General features: G+C 36.9%; 3 protein-coding genes across 3 annotated transcripts in view; 2 read left to right on the forward strand and 1 right to left on the reverse strand.

Annotated features, from left to right (window-relative positions):
- Positions 1 to 11: 11 nt before the first annotated feature.
- LOC145501661 (uncharacterized) lies at positions 12 to 13,324 on the forward strand. The gene is made up of 18 exons (XM_081481087.1): positions 12 to 102; positions 198 to 310; positions 2,417 to 2,473; positions 2,986 to 3,058; positions 5,552 to 5,739; positions 6,259 to 6,385; positions 7,813 to 7,880; positions 8,171 to 8,222; positions 8,338 to 8,366; positions 8,584 to 8,695; positions 8,848 to 8,887; positions 8,986 to 9,021; positions 9,312 to 9,429; positions 10,013 to 10,082; positions 10,729 to 10,777; positions 10,898 to 11,040; positions 12,072 to 12,201; positions 12,961 to 13,324. Exons 1-18 carry the CDS (start codon positions 87 to 89, stop codon positions 13,322 to 13,324), a joined length of 1,785 nt encoding a protein of 594 aa, XP_081337213.1. The 5' UTR covers positions 12 to 86.
- Positions 13,325 to 14,216: 892 nt separating this feature from the next.
- On the reverse strand, positions 14,217 to 20,590 carry LOC145499313 (beta-1,4-glucuronyltransferase 1-like). The gene is made up of 7 exons (XM_081478818.1): positions 20,233 to 20,590; positions 18,695 to 18,896; positions 17,808 to 18,064; positions 16,739 to 16,898; positions 16,458 to 16,623; positions 16,092 to 16,212; positions 14,217 to 15,167 (listed from the first exon to the last, which is right to left on the reverse strand). The coding sequence occupies exons 1-7, from the start codon at positions 20,362 to 20,364 to the stop codon at positions 14,952 to 14,954; spliced, it is 1,254 nt and encodes a 417-aa protein (XP_081334944.1). The 5' UTR covers positions 20,365 to 20,590; the 3' UTR covers positions 14,217 to 14,951.
- Positions 20,591 to 20,702: 112 nt separating this feature from the next.
- Positions 20,703 to 21,030, forward strand: part of LOC145499286 (epidermal growth factor receptor kinase substrate 8-like) — a 34,298-nt gene continuing 33,970 nt past the window's right edge. Inside the window, exon 1 of the mRNA XM_081478784.1 lies at positions 20,703 to 21,027. The gene's annotated coding sequence lies outside the window, so the exon portion shown is untranslated. The remainder of the gene's footprint in view (positions 21,028 to 21,030) is intronic.

Here is a 21,030-nt window from a genome sequence, read left to right on the forward strand (position 1 = left end):
AGATTTTTCGTACGAAGTGACACGTCTTTCGAAAACGCATCAGAAAATTTGCCCTGTTATAACTACAAATTTACTGTTTAATCGCTATGAGAAGAGCTCATGGTAGTATAGTAATTGCTTGACATATTTTCAGTCTCAAATTGAATTTTATTCAGCATTTTGGTTGAAAATTTGTGATCGAATCTGTTTAACTTCAGCTCCGACAGATTTCCAAGGGAATATGGCCCAGCGATCAGATCACCACATGCTAGAGGAAGAAAATGATAAAATGGTCGACCATCTTTCAAGCAAGGTTCAAGCACTCAAATCGGTATTGTATTAAACTTAATCTTATGTGTCTAAACCAAGACCACGTACAGAAGCCGTCCGGCTCAAAAAGAGCTTTGCCTGGAGATTAGTTTGTCACCTGAAGCAATTTATCCTCCGTTAGTTAAGCATTTTAATAAGTACTTTTTAATAAACTTACATATTAAGCCATAGTTAGTTTAGTGTATGATTATACTGTAATTTAGGTAGTTATTATTAATTCCTTTTTTTATCATAATTTTCTTGGTGATTTTTACGGCTTCGTAGAAGAGCACAATAATAACTACTTATTAACCAAGAAAGAGGTCTTTACCAGAAAATCTCAAACCAAGACCTTACCATATTAACAGAGTGATAGCAAGGTCAATACAGCAAGGCCGAGGTTAATAAGTTGTTTATTATATGACTTTCTGCTTTGCTTTTGCAGGCCCATGGTGGTTGTGACCATCCTCATCCCCTTGGGTGTTGGACGGGCATTTGACAGGTTGTCGATCCCCACCTGCATGGGTTATTTGCTCACAAAGGGTTGCCTGGGGGTGGGGCATTTGCCAATTTAGGCAGAAACAAAAAATTATACATCGAAGGGATTAACCCTACATAAAGAATGTAGTTTTAAATTCTTTTTCTGACATTTAACCAACTGGAAACTAGCTTGTGCCCTACTACCACCCCCATAAATTCATCTTGGTCTTGCATGTAGGAGAAAATGTGAAATTCCCTTCCAATGCCAATTTTACGATAACTGCAGAAATTCTCTCGCGCTCATTGGCTAAGTTTTATTGTCAATAAGCAGACAGACACATGAATTTATAATTTATGCGATGCGTTAACGAGTGAGAACGGACAATTTGACAATTTGTTATAATCGTTAAAAAACAAATTGATGTCAGTTTTTAATGCGTCTGTCCTGTTATTGATAAAGAATTTCGTCATAACAAAGTAGTCTACGGATCCACTTGGCTATGACCTCGTGGATCCACAGCTACTTTGACAATGTTATGATGAAATTCATGATTAATAACATTACAGACGCATGAAAAACTGACATCAATTAGTTAATGGGAGGGCGTAGAATTGACAAAGCCATAATCGACCCATGGGCATTACAGGAGATTATTAAATGGCTGTGTCTCACAAGGACTGGAAACTACCGAATTCACAAATTTGATTAGCTGAAATCGATATTGAAAGTGGACTAGATTTTCTCATCTGGACTGGCATCTAGACCAGTTACATTTTGCGGTAAAAAAGTTGCAAACTATAATGCAAAAATATTGACTATTTTCTTCTAACATTATTTATTTATGGAATTGCCAAAAAACCTGCTGAGAAAAAAAATATAGAGGACGAGCAAACTTTGGCAGAATTAAGTTCAGCTCATCGTCGTTTGCAAGCAAAATGTCAGCTTGTACAAACCAGTTACATTAAATGAATTAAATTGTTCTCTAATTGCATATAATAAACATCTTATTAACCAAGCTTAGTTGGTCTGTGTGGAAAATCTTGACCTTGGTCGTGTGTACAGACCTCACTGCATTCAGTCTGTACTCACGACCTCAGTCAAGATTCTCCCATACAGACCTCCTGCGCGGTTAATAAGAGCTAAATAATTGCAGGGATAATTGCAGGGAAATAAATAGTGTACTGTAAATCGAGTATTGCAATGTGAGTGGTGTTAGTAATGTAATTTCGTAAAGTAAGTATGTAAGTGTGTATTGAATGTATATAAGTTATTAATTAAAAGAAGAGCTGAATAATACCCTAGAATTAGCCAATCAGAGTGTGCATTATAATGGCTACAAACACAAGCCATACAATAATGTGAAATAAGCACTATGAGTAAAGAACGATTTTGTCCAGTGCACGTAGTGTAGTATTGGGTAAGGGTTGCAGGAAATTTTCATAGAGCTCCCAAGGGTTCTATCTATTTACTATTCAGAAAGAAAGAATAGTTTCCTGAACACCCTCAGAATATTAAGAATATAAATTTTATTCTTTTAAAAGATTTCAGAAGAATTTTCTGAACAGTTTCATAGATATCTTGTTTGTTTTCAATCAATCAATAAATCCATCAATGAATCAATCAATCAATCACCTTTGTTTCTTGCAGCTTACAATAGACATTGGGAATGAGGTGAAATACCAGAATAAAATGCTAAATGAAATGGTATGTAATATCTGCTACACTCTGAGTACTTGGCTGATCAAGGTAAAATGTCAGTTATAACCACACTATTTTGTGGGAAAGAGGGTCTTATAACTGGCATTTTGCTGTATCATAACAATACTGAAAGTTGTAAGGTCAATTATTTTTTAGGATATGGTGTTGTACCTCATCAATTGCAGTGACACCCATGGAATCCAAGAGGAGGTTCTGTGATGGAGGTCTTCCATTCCACCCCCTTCCCCTATACCAAACCTGAAAAAGATTGCTTCAAGCTATCTCCAATATAAACAGTATATTTTTAAGTTATAAGCTGTAAAGCACTTTGTCGTGACAATATCTCCTCAGCAAATGTTCAGACACCTTCCCACCTATCAAAATTCCTGAATTTGCCTTGGCTTGGCTGAGTAGGTCACACAGATTCAAAACTAAGCTAACAAATTAGTGCTTGATTTAGCCTCTCAAACTGAACTAAAGGCTTTAACATACACTACAAATCTGTTGTTTGTTTTTAGGATACAGATTTTGACTCAGGAGGTTCACTGCTATCATCGACAATGGGCAGATTGACAGCCCTGACTAAAAAAGGTCACCACAAAGTCATGCTCTATCTCATACTGTTCTGTCTCTTTGTCTTCTTTGTCGCCTGGTATATTATCAAAAGGAGATAAAGTGCCACAAAAAATAATGTATATTAAGTAATATGTTAAAATTGTAAATAAAATTTATCTATTCTTACACATAGTTGTTTGCGTAATTCTTAGGACCACATGACAGATGCCACATGACGAATTTCTTGTGAACAACTTAGATTTAAAAAATGATGATGCTCAAACAATAATTGTTGAATTGAAATTTTTCTGATAACTGCAGAAATTCTTGTGCGATCATTGGCTAATTTTCATTGTCAATAATCGCACAGACACGGGAATTTATAATTTATGCGATGTATCAATGAATGAGAGCAAACAATTTTTGAGTTATTTTTTGGCAAAAAAAAATACCTCTTAGTCGGCGCATTGGGTATGTTATGGACGGGTCAATGGATGAGTGAGTGAGTGAGTGAGTGAGAGATGTATGTATGTCACACCAATCAGATTGGATCTACTATAAACAGCCAATCAAATTTCTTGTTGTAAAGGTAAATGGTATGTGAGAAGATTTGATCCTGATAGAGTTCAGAACGGCCATATTTATTCCTCTTTAAAAGAGGAGGAAGTATTCATATATTGGGTTTACTTCGACTTTTTCTGTGGGTTAGGCTGAGGATTTTAGTTAAATGAACGAGATGAGCCTTGAGGTTTGAAACAGTTTGTGAGTTAGTAGTATGCAAATGCAACGAGTTATTTTTATTTTTAGTTACAAAGGTAACTTAATACTTTTGTTTTTCACAAGGAGTAAATTCAATTAGAGGTCACGAATCGTCGCGTCTAGTTCTTAGGACATGTTTTAGAGGGGACGAGACTTTAGATTTTGTTTCCAATAGTAAGTGCAGGTAAAGATTGTTTTGTTCTTGTTGCATGCAAATAGAACGAGATATTTTTGTGTTTTAGTTACAAAGTGTAATTTGACACTCTTGTTTTTCACAAGGGAGTAAATTCAATTAGAGCGGACGAATTGTCACCTCTCTTTCTCACGAGATGTTTGCTATCTTTAGTAACAAGTGGTAACTTAACACTTGTTTTTTGTATGGGAGTAAATTCAATTAGAGCTCACAAGTTATCGGCTGTTGTTTCCAGGATATTAAACAAAAAAGAAGCTTTCATTTCTGGACGGTTTTTACGTCTCTGCAGTAGCAGTTTAATAGTTTTATTTGATGACATTCATTTCAGTCCGATATTTTTAAAGGTAAAACGTATGAAAACTATTTAAATGTTCTTTGAAGACTGCACGGCCCCAAGCTAAAGTGCAATTTAATTAAATCAGACTTTCAACGTGTCAGAGGTTTTTTTTCTCTTTCTATTTTCGGTGAAGTTGTGTTGTGTTGTGTAAAAAGGTAAACTTTTGACTCGTATAAAATGTGAAAAAGTCTAAATTAACTTGAGTATTTTTGAGCAAAAATTCCTCTTGGGGGTTGGAAGGATTATGTGATCAGTAAGTGAGGGAGTTATGCATGTGCTCGTGTCACACCAATCACAGTGCGGGTTGTATCAAAGAACGAATCAAATTGCCTGTTAGAAAATAAGATGGTATCTACATTATTCTGGAGACGTTCAGATCACTGTAGTTTGTTCAATCAAACATTTTATGGCTTACTATTTAGCTATCTTACCATGATCAATGTAACATCACAACCGAAAAAACTTGTCAAATTAACCAAATCATTACTATACCCTGAATGCTTCTATCTCTGATACTTGACCCAAAAAGTAACTCTTGCACGCCTTGCGTGCCTATGTTACAATTTGTTATAATAACCCTGAAAACAGCAAAAGAATTGGTAGATCTTGTCAATTCAAACCTGGAAAATTGTTCGTAGAGAAGGTTGATCATAGTGCTTTTTTCTTTCTTGCAAATCGAACTCCAGTAATCTCCATGGCGTGTTCCAGTTATCTTCTGCCCGTTCCTGTTTTTTCACGTAACCGCTCACTAGGCGGGAAAAAACAAACGCGACGCGGGGAAAAGGCGTACGGGAAAAGCGCGCGAACTCGCAAGATGGCGGTAATACGACGACTCTATGAATGCCTACTGAGGTGTTTGGTGCCGTCACATCTTTCACATTTTTCTGGCAATCTGAAAAAAAGATAGCCCCGATTTTAACTGCCTAAGTAATTTAATATCGTTGGTAGAGAATAATGGAACTATTTTCACGTGGAAGACCACATCCTACTGAAAATTGTTCCTCAAAATGCGCATGAAACGCCGACATGGTAAGTTCAAGCGAAGTGTCAGTTCAAGCCTAAACCTTGAATTTAGTTTATTTTGCTTTGCATAAAGCTTACAAGACTACCTTCATTTAAATTTCTCACAATATACTGTCTTAACTTGCATGGCGATTGCTTTTCATTTACAATATATGCTATGAAATATTTTTCGTCCTAACTAAGCTAAGTTCGTATTTTGTTTTCATAATGGATGAAGAAAAAGGAGAATTATTTCGAAAGTCGCTTCCCCGTGATCCCTTTTCTGATAGTGAAGAAGACAAGGAATGTGATCACGGATTAGAAAACGACACTGAGAAACATAGGAAGACTACAAAGCCAAAGGGAATTGAAGAAAAGTTGGTGAAAGAATCCACCGAAAGAAGGAAAAAAGAATCACATAAAAAGGTAAGCTTACATCTGAGAAGATCAGTTGTAGGCACAAGTTTGAGCATAATACTAAGGTTAAGCTTATATCTCATATTTGTTTAGCATAACTAGATGCTGTATTGCCTTAAAAAAAAAACTTGTTTTCTAATTTTTCCAGCCAACGCCAGCTAGAAATGTAAGCTTAAATCAAGTTTAGTAAATGTGTACGTCTTCAGCTAAGCCGACTTGATCAATCTCTGCATGATCCAACGTAATGGTACATGTACTGACAGGACTATTGTGCTGTGCAGTGCACTGTTGCTTGCTGCCACGTACTTCATGATTCAAGGTATCCTGCTAACGTCGAAAAATTCGGTCTTATCATTTATATGCCTACTCAGTTTTCATGCCCAGCTGAAAGCTTTGAGCTGTTATAGAGCCTTGCGTTACGCAATTTTGAAAAATATGTTAATTCGAACCAATGCAAGAAAAGAAAAGTCTCACACTATTTAATTTGTTGAGTTGTTTCTATGATGTTTGTTTTTCATTATCAATCAGCAGATGACAAGTGCACATGATACAAAAAGGCATTCTGCTTCCAGAAGTGGCACAAGTTCTAGTAAACATAAGCACTCCAGACATAAACAAGATCATCACAGTGGAGTGGTAGGTACAAAATCAAATCAAGACTCATCTTATAATACATGCAGGCTAGCCAGAGCAAGCTAGCCAGAGCAAGCTAGCCAAGCAAAGCCATTTAGTTTAAGGCAGTCTGTGTGAAGGTATCTGAAATTTTGTGGACTTATTTGCTGCAAGTCTGTAAGGGGAGGGGCCGGTCTGAGGGTTTGCATCCTGTAGATCTACATCAATTGACCCTGAATATCTCCAGTCTTGATTCATATCTTGAAATGATATTACTTCGTATGGACTGAGGAATTCTGAGAATAAATTGGCTCTTCCGCAACCCTGCACTAATTATTTAACCCTTTGAATTCCAAATTTTTACCAAAAAATACCGTTTTTAACTGTTTAGTCAGGTTTTTTGGCTGCCATGATTCTTAATAAACCTAAGTTTTGCTAAGAAAGCTTTTTTTTTACCAAAAGGAGAGATTTTTTGAGGATCATGTACAAGATTGAGCAATATTTCAATTCCAGGCATTTGTATAAGCCAAAATGTGGACTTCTTTTTTTGTTTTTTGTTTTGTTTTTTGTTTTTTGTTTTTTTGCCATTAACCATTCTCAATTTTGTTTGTTGCCCCTTTTCTTTCTTTTTTTCTTGGCCCTTTTACTCTGGCTACCTTTTGCATTGCATGTTCTTTCTGGCTGCCGTGAAAAGTTGGATGTTAATTACAGGCAAAGCCTAGAAATGGACCTTGATCTATCATAGGCGTAGTGGACCATTTTACCACCGTTTTTGCACCAAAACTGATAACGTTTTTTGATTTGCAATGTCGGGATGTCATCGATATCTAAGCCTGACCATTGTATGGAAAGGCCTAGCCTAGTACCAGTATCTGCTTAATTATCAAGAATATCTGATGACATTTAAATTGATGATGTCACAAGTGGTACAAAGAGCACGACCATTAATTACACATATATGCGTTATTGGGGCTCAACGGGTTAAAGAAAAGTTTTTCCCACGGAGGTGCTATGTCGTGGGACAGCCTTTTTTCATGAACCCCAATTTACAGTTTCTTTAAGGTAAACTGCATCACTACAGCTTTGAATCAGACACAGCATCCTTGAAAAGCAGCTTTAGTAATATAAAAGGTTTTTATTCTTTTAATACTATATTACTTATTTGTTGGTTTAGTTAGGCAGACTAGATATTTTACTTTTAAATTATGCGGAAGGAATTTGCAACTCGACTTGGGTGAGGCTAAGCTGAAAAATCATTAGAAGACATCTGGTAATTTGGAGAGGCTCATGTCTATTATGTTGACTCCTTAAAATGCCATTTGTGCATCAAAAATGCATGATAATGCAGCCATAAGAATTAATCTACAGCTCTAGAATTATCTTATTTGCAAATTGTAATGACTGTACCTGCACCATCATTTTATTTTCTCAATTCTTTTCGGTGATTCTTATAATCAAGTTTTTCCTAGGATTCCAGTGGCAGAAAACAGCAGCAAAATGACTCAAACATTGCCATTATTTCAAAGAACAGAATAACTGTAAGTAAATACTCAAGTTTATATGAAAGGTATGAAAATGCATGCCTCTGAAATTGTGAGCACCGTTAACATGTTTAAGTGAATTTAGATGTTTGTATGGATAGAGCTCCACTTATTCTATACCAGATGATAATTATTTTTATTGATAATGCCATACAGTGCCATAGAGTCTGTGCCAAGGCTTTAGAAAAATATACGGCTGGGATTTTGTGTCAAAGTGTAGTTTAATATGTAAGCCAGAAGCTCTGAAGCTCTGAATCTAGTGAATTTTGTTTTTGTTTTTGTTTTAGAGAAGTTTGGGTATCTACAATAAGGCAAAAAGATCAGACACAATAATGAGAGGTGAGAGCTGAAAAGTAACTGGTTTGGCACGACACCTGTTTATCGTTGAATGAGTATTGCCAAATTGAACCTGTAGAACAACTCCCTAACTTCTAGTTGCTTGGTTTCATTACAGAAAATCTTAAGCAGAAGGTGTGTAAAAAGGTATGTGCGAGTAAAATTTGTACCCTATCAATAGCCACAAAAGTAAAACTCAAAGCCAGACCACCAGAAACATATTTTATCAGCTCATACTTACAGTCATGTCAGAGAGGCTAAACACTTTATTAGAAGCTTAACTACACTTACAGTCATGTTAGAGAGACAATATCTTCCATTGGTTATATTACTGTCGAAAGCAGTAGTGTAATTTTTCCCCCAGAAATTTGAAGATATCAAATGTAAAACTGCAAAAGATATGGCCAGAGTTCTAGACTGCTCTTCTTTTAAAATACAGTTGTCATCAAGCAGTGGTGGTCCACACGGAAGTCAAGGTAAAATTTGATTCTTTCTGTTTCAGCATTTTAAAACCTGGGGTTTTTCTCTTTGAATCAGGATAGATTGCATTGTTTGTTGGTCTGCGTAAAAAGATCTGTTAATGATCCACACAATCATGATTACTCTGTGCTTTCTTGTTCATTCACAGATTCTCCAGTCCAGAACAAGTCTGGAGATGCAATCTTCCTGTAAGTTTTATCATTTGTACTCCAAGCTGTAGTTTTTTAAAAGTGTTCTGATTGTAGCTTGTGATAATTCACGGTTAATTTTCTTTCTTCTCTTTTAGAATACAGAGCCCTGTTGGAAGTAGTAGAACACACAGGTAATACGAAAATAGTCAATAAAATTGACTGCTAAAATCTCAGGAAACTGCTGAACTATAAACCAATTGATAGCAACTTGGGAATTATCATCCCTTCAGGGCCATTACTTATCTGGCAATTGATTTGATAATTAGCAAACTCCTTCCATTGAAACCACTCCCACAAAATCAATACCCTCCTTTGACGGGTGTATTTTGGAAATTTTTTCACTATAATATATGGGGACCATTTGTAAATTATGTCTATCCTAACTGAAATTAGGTATTTACTGGGCAAAAATGTTTTAAAGCTCGACTTGTAGTTCATCTGGAAGGTACAGCAACCCTGACAAGAATAAAGTTACACCACTTCGAAGGATTACTCCACAAAGAATCACACCTCAAAATGAAGCTAGGCTTGCTTTCAAGGTGGGCTTATTGGACAATGAGTGTTAATGAATTGCCAATAGCATTTTATTAATGCATAATTATGATCTCACTTTGTTACGGCCGCTATTTCCTAGCTTATCAAAGTTTATGTTTTATGTTAAGAGTCTTGGTGATGTGAACTCCACACAGCAACACTAAATCCTACTGAGTCCAATGGATGTCACTGAGTATATATATTAAACAGGCTCAATGAAAAGCCCAGAAGGCTTTTGTGGCCAAGGCACCTTCAAATGTTACCTCAAGGTTTCTTTTCTAGTTAAATTTTAGCCAGTGATAAGCTACCGGTACTTTTTATCTGTTGGAAATCATCAGTAGAAGGTTCACATTAACTATATGTACACAACACCGCCAGTTTACCAACACCTAGTTTGTGATGAATTATGCAAAAATATTGTCAGGCCAATACCCGACAACTCAGTATTTTATGGAAATTTCAGTCACAATCATGTGCATAGATCTACTCCTCATGTCAGTTGTCTCGAAGTGGTGTACTGTACCTTTTCTACTTGACAAAGTTTTTTAAAACAGATTATGCAAAAACATTGTTCTCTTATACCATTAGACACCATTGCAAGAGATATCAGAAACATTGACTGGATCTTTGAAACCCTCAGAAACCTTTCATGGAAGAAGTAAGTCACTAACATGTCGTGTTCCAAATAACTGAAGGGTCTCGGGTAAAACCCAACAAGATCAGCTACATGACCTGACAAATTAATAGGAAATTTATAATGATTTGGTGGTTGCATTGTGAATTGACCTAATAGATTATCCTATTTGAAACCCTACCTTAAAAACTCATCTTGAAACCTGTTACACTTATTAAATCTTTTAACTTGGTTTCTACACTATTCTTGGATGAGGTATTCTGGAGAGAACTTTCATATAAATAGTATGAAAAACTTTCATCTCTATAAATATTATTTATCATTTATCATTTAATCTTTTCCCCTGAAATAATTTTTGGTTTGTATAATTTTGTGGTTAAATCTTCACAAATTTTTTTTCCAAATTTAACATTACTTGTAAAATCTTTCCCAAAAATTAGCCAAATTTATTGCTGTCAAATCAACAGCACTAAATTTGCCTTTTAAGTATTGCCTTAATGCCAACAGCCCTCATATGATACCTTTTTTCTTGTGATTTTTCAAGGAAATAAGGCAATGGGCCCTACGGGTCATATGATAATGTGTTATGGCATGCTTGTGCCATCCAAAAGTAAACATTTAAAGAGCTCTAGATCTGAAAGTTTCAGATGTATGCCTTTCATGTCTTTAGATTACTTTGCTGAAGTGCAGGGACAGCTACAAAAAATGTATAAGCAAAGGTAACTTCAATTAGCAGCATTGTCAGTGTTACATGTTCAGCTTTTATGTAATAACATCATTATAAGATATTTCTTTCAACATGAAAATTATCTACCCACACTTGTTTTTGACATTTTAAGTTCTGTCAATAGCCAAGTACAGAGAACAGCAGACAATGTTGGTGTGGCCTCAGACGTTCAAAAGAGATGTGTCAAAAGAAAATCTGTTGGTATGTTCAAAAACCATGGTGAAGGCATACGTAACCAGCAGTACAGAAATAAATGAAAAATGAAATGATATACGCTTAGTATTGAGGGGAAAACTCACTTGTTAGACAGATGGTCCTATAAATATACCAGAAGGGTATTTAAAAGTGCTGGGTTATGATACCGCAACAAAGCTAAAAAAAGTGAACATTCTGAGATAGGATTGCTTCAAAGTTACTGCTATTACCTGAATTTTAAATACTTTGTGACCAAAAAAATGATTGTGAAAGGTGAATTGATCAACATGACACAAGCGTGAGACAAAGAAAAAAGGTAAGTCCCCGACAGGAATAGAATCCATGACCTCCCAAACACTGCGCAGGCACTCTATGCACTGATGAGCTGTGAGAACTCATGGAGAACAAGGTCATTTAACTGAGTTCATATGTGACAGGCATCCTGCATACTGCCAGGATCAGCACCGTTAAAGTCATCATGAGTAGTGATAAGTGAATAAAGATGGTGAATTTTAAGCTTGGTAATGAAATATGAAAGGTGAATTGATCAACATGACATGTGCGTGAAAAGTGACATGGAAGTCTTTTGCTCAATAATAAGATAGTACTACGACGGGCCTCATTCTCCTTTGTATATTTAGAAATATAATATACAAGAAATACAAAGATCGGAATTCTAGAATTGACAACTTTAGTATTAGTACAAAGTTTTCATGAATTTTCAATTGCATATTTTCTTTGTATTTTTCTATTTGAATTTGTAACATTTTTGTGGCTGTTGGGTAGATTTTAAGGACCACAATGAGAACTACTGGTTTTACCAGTAATTGTGCTCTTCAGTAAAGTCATTATTTATTTATTTAATACCATATTCCTGAAGTTATCATTTAGTGGTTACTGATGAAACCAAACTGAGAAGAACTTTATTTGCAGTTTAACTGTGAAGTGATTTTTATTAACATTTCAAGGACTAATATTTTTGCTTGGTTTTAATCCTTACTCTCAGAAGAAAATTCAAGTGGAAGTGAGAACACAAGAAATGGACAGAGAACTCAAACTATGACCAGTGACTGTTTGGTTCAAACTGAAAGACACAAACCTGTTCTACAAACTGAGTCAAGTGGAAAAGTCAGACAAGAAAACAGAGTGGTACAAACAGTTCCTGCCAAGCAGTCAAATTCACATTCTAACAGAGAAACATCTCAATCACGCAAGTATCAGGTAACTAACAAGTATACTTATGCAATTGTTTTCTGATAACTATGGTATCTGAAGATATAATCTCTGGTGAAGGCAAAGTCTGCATATGAGCCAAGTGGCCCATCAAGCCAGCACTTATGTACTGTTTCTGTAGCATGAAACAACTAGGAGTATTTTTACCCCCCCCCCCCCCCCATGGGATGCTAGTCCATCGCATTAAATTTGGCAGGACCCATTTATACACCTGGGTGGAGAGAGGCACTGAGAGCCATGTCTTGTCCAAGAACACAACATATTTCTAGTAGGACCAGTTAAGTTTTAATTTATTTTAATTTGGAATTATAATTCAAGTGTGTGAAAATATTATTCAAACAAAAGTTAAGAACAGTAGATATTACATTACTGTACCCTAAATTCTTGACAACAAGCCAGTCAGAAGCCTTGTCTACAGTGCCAGTTTCTTATGATATTAAGTCACTGCCCCGATATTGCCAGGTTTTTGGGTAATAGTTTTGGGCATAGCTATCAGTGGATACCTTATCATATACCGGTACCTTTCTAGTGGGCTTCACAACATATTAGGCTCATTTGGTCTTGCCATAGATACTTTATGGACTAAGACTTGCATTGTGTCATGCAAAAATATGAACCATGGCCTGACTAAACTTAGCTGATATCCTGTCAAAGTGTACCAAGAAGGTAGGATTAATAATTATTAGTTATGAAAAGTTATTTCTAAAAAAATACCAAGCAGTACTAAAAACAGGGGTCTAATTTCAGAATGGGTTTTTTTTTGCAGTATAAATTTTACAATGGTGTAACAAGTGGAGAGAGAAAACTTGAAAAGGAAAAAGAAAATAATTTTCCACATGGCAGGGATGTTCAAAGATGTTTATTTGGAAAACAGGACTCTCACTCTCACATTTCTGGCACAGATATACAAGCCTTTCCTTCTGCACAAAGCAGTTCCTCATTTGATATTCTAGACTTTCTTGATGGTATTGATCAGGCATCGAATCTTGAGGACACACAAGTCCATAAAGGTTATTTGACCCCCAACCCACAGCTCGTTTCACCACCAAAGAAACCAACACTGGAATCCCCAACTCCTGAAAAACGATTTTATCCACATAAGCTGTACTAACAAGAGAGACATAAGGAAGGCAGTGTTCTGGCTTGTATTTCACACTCTTGCCGGAGGAAAGAATAACTGCATGTAACAGTGAAAAACTAAAGAAGAAGAACAATGTCACATTCCCCTTACAGCTGTTTCTAACTTACTGTAAGGGAGAGTCATAAAATTACCTAGAAGACTCTATCAGAAAATTGTGTAGAAGTTGAATTTGTTATCCATCATTGCCAGGGCATTTCAAGTATATTTGCATTATTTCATTTTTGTTGAAATAATGCTATTGGCACTTTTCATGTTAATTACAACAGTGTTCTTACAGATGGTCATTACAGTACTTAACTTGCACTTGGACCCCAAAACAATACTGCAGTGAACTAAATAAATCCGAAACAATGTATATTTAATATTTTTATTTATGAAGTATGGCAAGAGTCTTTCTGTGTATAATACCAGGACTTATAGTTGACTTATTCAGCTAAAAGGGTTGTCAGTGATTGCAAGACATGTGCAGAAATTATGTTATCCCCCTGAGAAATCACAGAAGGCAAAGACACAGTCAAAACTACAGTTTAACACATCAGTAAACAAGACAAAAAATTAGTGATGTGCAGAGTGACATAACACAATTTTACGTCACTCCATACTGCAATTATTGTAAGATACATAATAAATTATAGAGATACTTCCCTGTCCTTAATTGCTCATAGATGCTTCTGTATTTAGGTACTGGAAGTCACATGCATTGTAGATACTCCACATTACTGTTGTGATAACAACTTTTAAAATTAATATTAAACTTGACATGACTTTTAAAACATTTTGTTACCTTTAATTTATCAGATGTAAGCTCTTTGGGAGGATGGTCAAAGGGGAAAATTGCATTAAAAGAACAAATCACAGTGAATTTTGTAGGTTTAATAATATAAATATCTGGACAACACAAGTTGTTGGAAGTACATGTTGGATAGTCAAACACCAATCATTGTTATACTTCATGAGTGATCATTGCAGTACAGTTGTGAATGCAACCCAGTAAGTTGCAAAAGTAAAGCTGCAAAAAACATTCATGCTTAAACTGGATTCCAACCCATAATCTGTCACCTCTAAAGTAGCAAGGCAGTGCTCTACCAACTATGGTAAGGAGCTGGTCAGTTTGTGAGGAAGTATTCCATACCAGTAAATGGTGAATATATTCAAGTTGAATGGGATTTGAACCCATGACCACTGCAATACCAGTGCAATGCTCCACTAACTAATCCATCAAGCCAATTGGGGACTGGTGAGGCCTGTGTTTCTTTGTAACTTCCTAAGTTGCAGTCATGTGATGATCTTGCATGTAAGGTATCTTTACTGCAGTGCAATGTTGTGTATGTGATAAATATTTTATTTACTCACTTGCTCACCAACCATTGCATTTTTTGCAGTGAGTTTCATTAGGCCACTTCAACATTAAGCCCTCCTGTCAAATCTTGTGTCTAACATCTTTCACATAATTTTGCTTCAGAAGGACTACTAGATTGCTTCACTATTAATTTCACCATAGACATTGATCCACTGTAGCTAGCCTTTTCACGCAGACTAACAAGCCAAGCTATGCTTTAATATTTTTGTTTGGCAATATTTGTTTCTCTCAGCAGTCTCAGCATTGTCTTGTTGACTGGGGATACTTCAACTTCAGTTCCTTTTTAAAAGTCCTAAAAATGCCTCGGTTACGGTTATTTTCTTCATCCTTAGCAGAATGGAATCCTTCTTTTGTTTTAAAACCATGATGAACAAGAAAAGCATTGCTGAGGACCGCAAAGTCATAGCCAGCAATGTGAGTCTCACAGACTTGACTGATTCTATTAAAACCATACTGGAAAAACAAAACAAAGACATGATTGAAATTAAAGTTATTATGTACATAGTTTGTTGATCTTTTCTTCACTTGAGGAAACTTAACAGTGTATCGAGTTTGTATGAAGTTGTAAACTGAGGAATACATACCAAAGTTAAAGAAGTCACCCAATATTTTTTATTTAAGTGCTACTATAGTCGAACCTCCCGTAAATGACCACCCAAAATGTCAAGCCTAGGTGGTCGTTTACTGGAGGTGGTTGCTTATGAAAGCTTAGACCATGTTGGGCCAAAATTTTGCCTCATTAGAATTTGGTAACTGCAGAGACTTACCCCATACCGATGCAAAGTTTTATTCATGAATGTAAAAGTCAATTTTCAGAAAAAAATCCAGTTCTTTCCGTTGAGAAATTTCCGTCTCTCATACAATCCAGGAATGCGAGAACTCCTTTTTATCCAATTTCCTCTCTATTATCACTCAAGTGGTGGCTTACGGGAGGTTAAAAACAAAAGAAAATTGCAAACTTTTAACTCTAAAAGTGGTTGTAGTCACTTATGAGAGGTGGTCACTTACAAGAGGTTCCAAATAATAGTGATTTGACTGGAAAACTTTTGGTATTTTGGAAAACTGGTTGCTGAGGAGAGGTGGTTGCAACCAAAGGTTTGACTGTATGATGAAATTCGAATCTTTCCTACCTAAGCCAATTTAAAACATATCAAACAGTAGTCTGTACACAAAGAAAAAATGATGGAATTGGTGCTTGGTGATGTTAAAAATCAAGAAACCAGCCTATTTTCAAAATGTTCTGTACATTTTCAAACTGAAACGTAGATCACAATAATGAGGAGTTTTCCATCACTTGAGACTGATTCTTTCAAACGGTGAATGCCTTTTTTACTTAGAACTTACTGCTTTCTTAGGTAGTACAATGTACATAGTTACCTGTTTGAATCTCTCGTCATACAGAGGAACATGATTAGGTGCAATGTAAAATGGCTCCCAGGGATCCTGCCAGTCTATACTGTAAGCTATCTGTAAGTTACTACTGTCTGAGGAATGATAACTGGAAAAGCAAGAAACAAGAACTTTAGTATTACTTTGTACTCAAGGTGATTTGATTCTGTCGACACGACATACAAAAGATTGGGAGAGCTTGACAGAGGTGAAAGCTGTGGAAACACTCGACTGCAGCTCATGTTCCCACAACATTTCTTATTCCCAAACTTACTTACAGCACTTTTAGTGCCACTACTAAGAGCATCTCTGAGTAGACCACAAAAAAATAACACTCATAGCTATGATATGTACCTTTTCCATGCCTCGTAGTCTAAATGTTTTTGGCACTTCCAACATGCTTGATAGTAAAATGGCTGCACAGTACCAGAGTTCCAGAGGTCAAGTAATTCTTTCTTTGACAGTGAAGGTGATAGCTTTTGCACAGTTTCAAATGCAGGCACAACAAATACTTTTTTATCTGAAATAAAAACCAAACAGCTTTGCTTCAGTTACTGTACTTTCCTTACTCAAAATGTCAGGTCAAAGTTGTTCCTGAAAAATAAGAGCTACAAAAAATATCATAAATTCCTTACCATTACTGTTTGCAAAGAGGTTGAGACCCTGTGCTAATCCAAGGAAGCTGGAATACAGGTTTCCATTACACATCATGTCCACATCAACAACAAATATGTAGTTTGTTTGGGGCACACCAGAGCGTCCCACATTTCTTAACATGTTGTTTGGGTAAGGTACCTTAAAGGAAGTAAATTAAACATGTTCTCAGTGTTGGAAGATTTGTTCTAGTAAGAAACTGTCAAAGAACATTGGGAGGATGGGGACAATGTCTGGCCTTGCAGTTTACACTGCCTTAACAGTGAAGGATTTTCAGGGCATCTTGTGGTGTCCTTTACTGCCAGGTAATTAACCCGGGGGGGTACTTTGGGAATTTCTGGGTGGGGGTGTGCCGCTGGGACCCTGGAACCCTTAGCCTATAACAGAGCTAGTTCAGCTGAATTTTGCTACCCTATACTAGAGTAAACTCCCCAAATCCACCTATCTATTGACACTGTTGAGGCTGATTTGCATAAATTTAAACTTGCCGACTTAATTTTTTTATATTTTTGAGTGGCAATTCCTGGTTTCCTTAGTCTAGATAAAATTTTCAACCAACTAGTCTGTGTTGTGAAAAATTATACCCTACTCTAGACCTAAACGCTCTGATTTATATACCCTATCCTAGAGTAAACTGCTTGAAAACCATACCCTTCACAGCGGCACATACCTATATAGCCCATATATGGCAGTGCCCCCCCCCCCCCCCGGGTAATTAAGTCAAGCTGCAATAGCTACTCTCAAATTTCTGCTTGATGTCGTGCGAATAAACTTACTAATCTAGCTTGTATTCATCTTCTGTAGTTTATTTTAATATTTTATGGGAGGCTGAATCCCATACAGGAAACTTTTTAGTTTCTCCTTGGTTTCCTCACGACTTTCTGTAGTTTTAAGTATTAATTATATTACTTAAAGTAGCTCAAAACGGTTTCCAGCACTTTCTTAAGACATGGATTTTGATGCCGATTATTATAACCACTCTTTATTAGTTGATGCTACTACAATTAATCATGGTATCAAAAACCAGTTTTAGAATTAGATTTCTCATACTTTGACATTGGCATAATTCCAGTTGTGTTCTCCTGCGATGTCATTGTTGTTGAGTCTTGTTTTAAACTCGTCACAGTTAGCTTCTAGGTGACTCAGTGCTTGTTTCAATTGAGGCTCAAGTACATTTCCAAGAGGAGGATGTGACAGTGGATACACCAAATGCACTGTCACATGATCCCTAAACATCTGGTCACACTGACTGAGGCCAAGAAGAGTGGCGTAGGTTGTAACAACATCAAAACCAGGCACAAACACAGCTGCAAGTAAACAAGTGAGAAGGGGTTACAGTTAACTCTTATTACACCATCGTTTGGTGTTTGTAATACTCAGCGAGAGTGTACAATAGCGGGGTGGGATGAAAATGGCCCAATTTTTGGATTTGAAGTGTTTGAGGTATAATGTTTATTACTGGTAATAAACACTCTTTTAAGATTTGCAGTCTCTTATATTTATCTGTTGTACACATTTGCTGTGATACATAATCATACATTAGAGGTCTAGGAACATGTAAAAAGTAAGAATAAAAGAAAGAACTTGGCTAATATCCAGCCATTTTGAGGTTGTTAATCAAATCATTGATCAAAATAATATCGAACACTAATCACTATTTTGGCATATGGGTAAATAGGCATATATAATGCATATTTGATATTTGTTCCAAAAAAAAAAGTTGTTCAGAGAAGCAAAGAGCTTTTTGCATGTATAGCCTTAGGAAAATCTCAAAGAGATCATCTCCAAAAATGAGTATCTGTACATACTCTTAGAGTCAGATTTTATTTTCTTCCAAACATCAATTCCGCTATGTAAATTTTCAAAGAGAAACTTGCTGCCGATTATGAAACATTGGGACTTCAAGTAGTCGATAACAAAAGAACAACAGAACACGCCTAAGGATATTGGCCCTTTCCAGTGTTTTGTGAGATCCAGGAGGTAATGAAGATGGTTGGAAGTGCAATGAGTAACTAATGTCACATCATGTTGGCCTTGCCCTGGCTGAATTGCTGAAGGTAAAAAGTTGACTTGTATTCTGTACTGGCCAGAAGAGTCTGTGGGAAGTTGTCTGAAGTCCACCTTTGTCGCAAGAAGAGCCTGTAAGTAATAAGACCAAAAAACTTCTGCTTAACTCTTGAACAAAAATGTTGATCAAGAAGCTACATACAATTTTGTTACTATTGACAACATCATATCCATGTGATAAACAAACAAGGCATGTGAAATTAAAAGGCACAGTGTACCACTAAGAGTTAATTTACTGGATTCTGGAGAAAGATTAGATTCACATCTGGCCAGCATTTGATATAATTATATTGACTTCTTGGGCAAGACACACTCTTATGGTGTCACTTACTACCCGGGAGTAGAAATACATACCGGTAAATTCATATGGCAATATGAGAAAATGCTGCATGTAACCTGCAAGTTATGAACTAACACTCCATCCTGGTGGAGTAGCAATGTTCCCACATGTAGTGACATGTGAGCAGGAATGTTTGGAGTTTCACGCAAGCAGCAAAGATGCGAGTTACAAGCCAGGTTCTCCAGATATACAAAATCCCAAGCAAGAGAAACCACTTGTGGGATATACCTCTTACTACATGTAGTCTTGCTATGGTTTGAGGGGAGGGGGGCATTGGAGGGTCTACTTGCAGCCCCCACCCCACACACCCACCTCCCTTGAGTATGTGCCACAAAAATGTGAGAATTCCCATGAGCCATTTGTGACAAGATGGATGCCCTATAAACATGTAGACCCCTACAAAAGCGGCTAAACTACAGAATACAGGGCCACTTCTAAAGAAGTATTACACAAGTGGCTTGGCGGCTCAGCAGTCAAGTGTCGAGCTGTCAAGCCGCCGAGCCACTAAGAAATATACCTTACTAATTCATGAAACAATGAAACCTACTGGCGAACCGTCAAGCCGCCGAGCCACAAAAACATATACCTTGCTTGTTCTTTAATCATTGCAACCAACTGGTGAGCCAACAAGCTGCTGAGCCACTTACTAAAAGATATCTTTAAACACAAAGACAAACTACCGATCCGTCGAGCTGCTGAGCCACTCAAATATTAGTGCTTCAAAAGTGGCCCTGAATTCTGTAGTTGCTCCACAAAAGCAACTGCACTGTCGGTGCAGGGCCACTTTTGAAGATGTATATATACAGTATTTAGCGGCTTGTTTGGTTCTGCAACAGGAATCGTCTATTTGCGCATCAAGTCCTAAGTTTATATATTTAGTGGCTCGTTTGGCTCGGCAATGGATGAGTCCTGGGGCGTTTGTCTCAGCAGTAGAGGAGGCCCGGGGTGATGAGCCAGTCTTCTCGAAACAAAGGACTAAAAGAAGCAAACGAGTCAAACGAGCCGGCTCATTTGTAGTGGCCCTGTATTCTGTAGGTAAGTCGATATGGAAAAACCTAAACTTCTTACCTTGAAAAAGGTTTCTTTTCGATTGAGCCGTTCTTTAGACTGTAGCTGGGTTAATAAAAAAACGTTAACGGAGACCAACACCACTACAAGGAAACCCAAAGACAAGATCACGGTGATTCTGTTACACCGCATGAGCAATGGCACCCCGATACAGATGTCATCTCACAAGAAAAACGTAGCCATTACAATAGAAAGGCCAATCTATGCGCGTGTCGTGAAGAGAATACAGCAGATCCGTCAAGTGGACGAAAATATTGACTTGGCGAAAATACTCGAAGTTGCCGCCATCTTGAAATCTCCCACAATTCCTGGGCAATGTGAGTAACTGAGCAACAGCTGATGTGATTGCAGGCTCATTTTGATACCAGGCTTTCTCTCACCTTTTCCTCGTAAAACAATGTAGGCTGGGATCGAGGTTCGTATACTTTTTGTTTTTTTTGCAAACACCAAAGTGACAAGTTCAGTGGAGTGAACCTTGGATAGTTGTATTTTTGTCGTGACAAACATAACTCTGTTAACGTTTGGCTTGCAAAAAATTTCGGTGTTGAGAGGAATTTGCGGGAGGGCCGGCATCAACTTTTGCTTCTCAGTCTTCACGCGCCAAGTGAACTATTAAAAGCGCGCGGTCCGGAAATTCATTCATTGAGATCAAGTCACAGTCTCTTGAAGGCGGAACTTTCGAGAGCAGAAATATCAGTCATTCTGTGGTCATGTGCAGAAATTAATAGCGCGAGAACGTTCAAATCCACGACGGAAATATTGTGTGCTATAGCTTGGTAGTGTCACTTCATCAAGGTA

The sequence above is a fragment of the Orbicella franksi genome, chromosome 10 (genome assembly GCF_964199315.1).
Source record: "Orbicella franksi chromosome 10, jaOrbFran1.1, whole genome shotgun sequence".
Lineage (NCBI taxonomy): Eukaryota > Metazoa > Cnidaria > Anthozoa > Scleractinia > Merulinidae > Orbicella > Orbicella franksi.

What these genes read in the sequence shown, in the direction of transcription:
- LOC145501661 (XM_081481087.1), top strand. An exon ending in GACAGCCCTGACTAAAAAAG is followed by an intron (nt 3,059 to 5,551) that starts GTCACCACAAAG and finishes TAATGGATGAAG; the next exon opens with AAAAAGGAGAATTATTTCGA. An exon ending in GGAAGTAGTAGAACACACAG is followed by an intron (nt 9,022 to 9,311) that starts GTAATACGAAAA and finishes AATGTTTTAAAG; the next exon opens with CTCGACTTGTAGTTCATCTG.
- LOC145499313 (XM_081478818.1), bottom strand. Translation starts at nt 20,364, where the DNA reads ATGCGGTGTAACAGAATCACCGTGATCTTGTCTTTGGGTTTCCTTGTA. An exon ending in CCTCTTTGCAAACAGTAATG is followed by an intron (nt 16,624 to 16,738) that starts GTAAGGAATTTA and finishes TTTTTATTTCAG; the next exon opens with ATAAAAAAGTATTTGTTGTG. An exon ending in ATGACGAGAGATTCAAACAG is followed by an intron (nt 15,168 to 16,091) that starts GTAACTATGTAC and finishes TTGTTTTTCCAG; the next exon opens with TATGGTTTTAATAGAATCAG.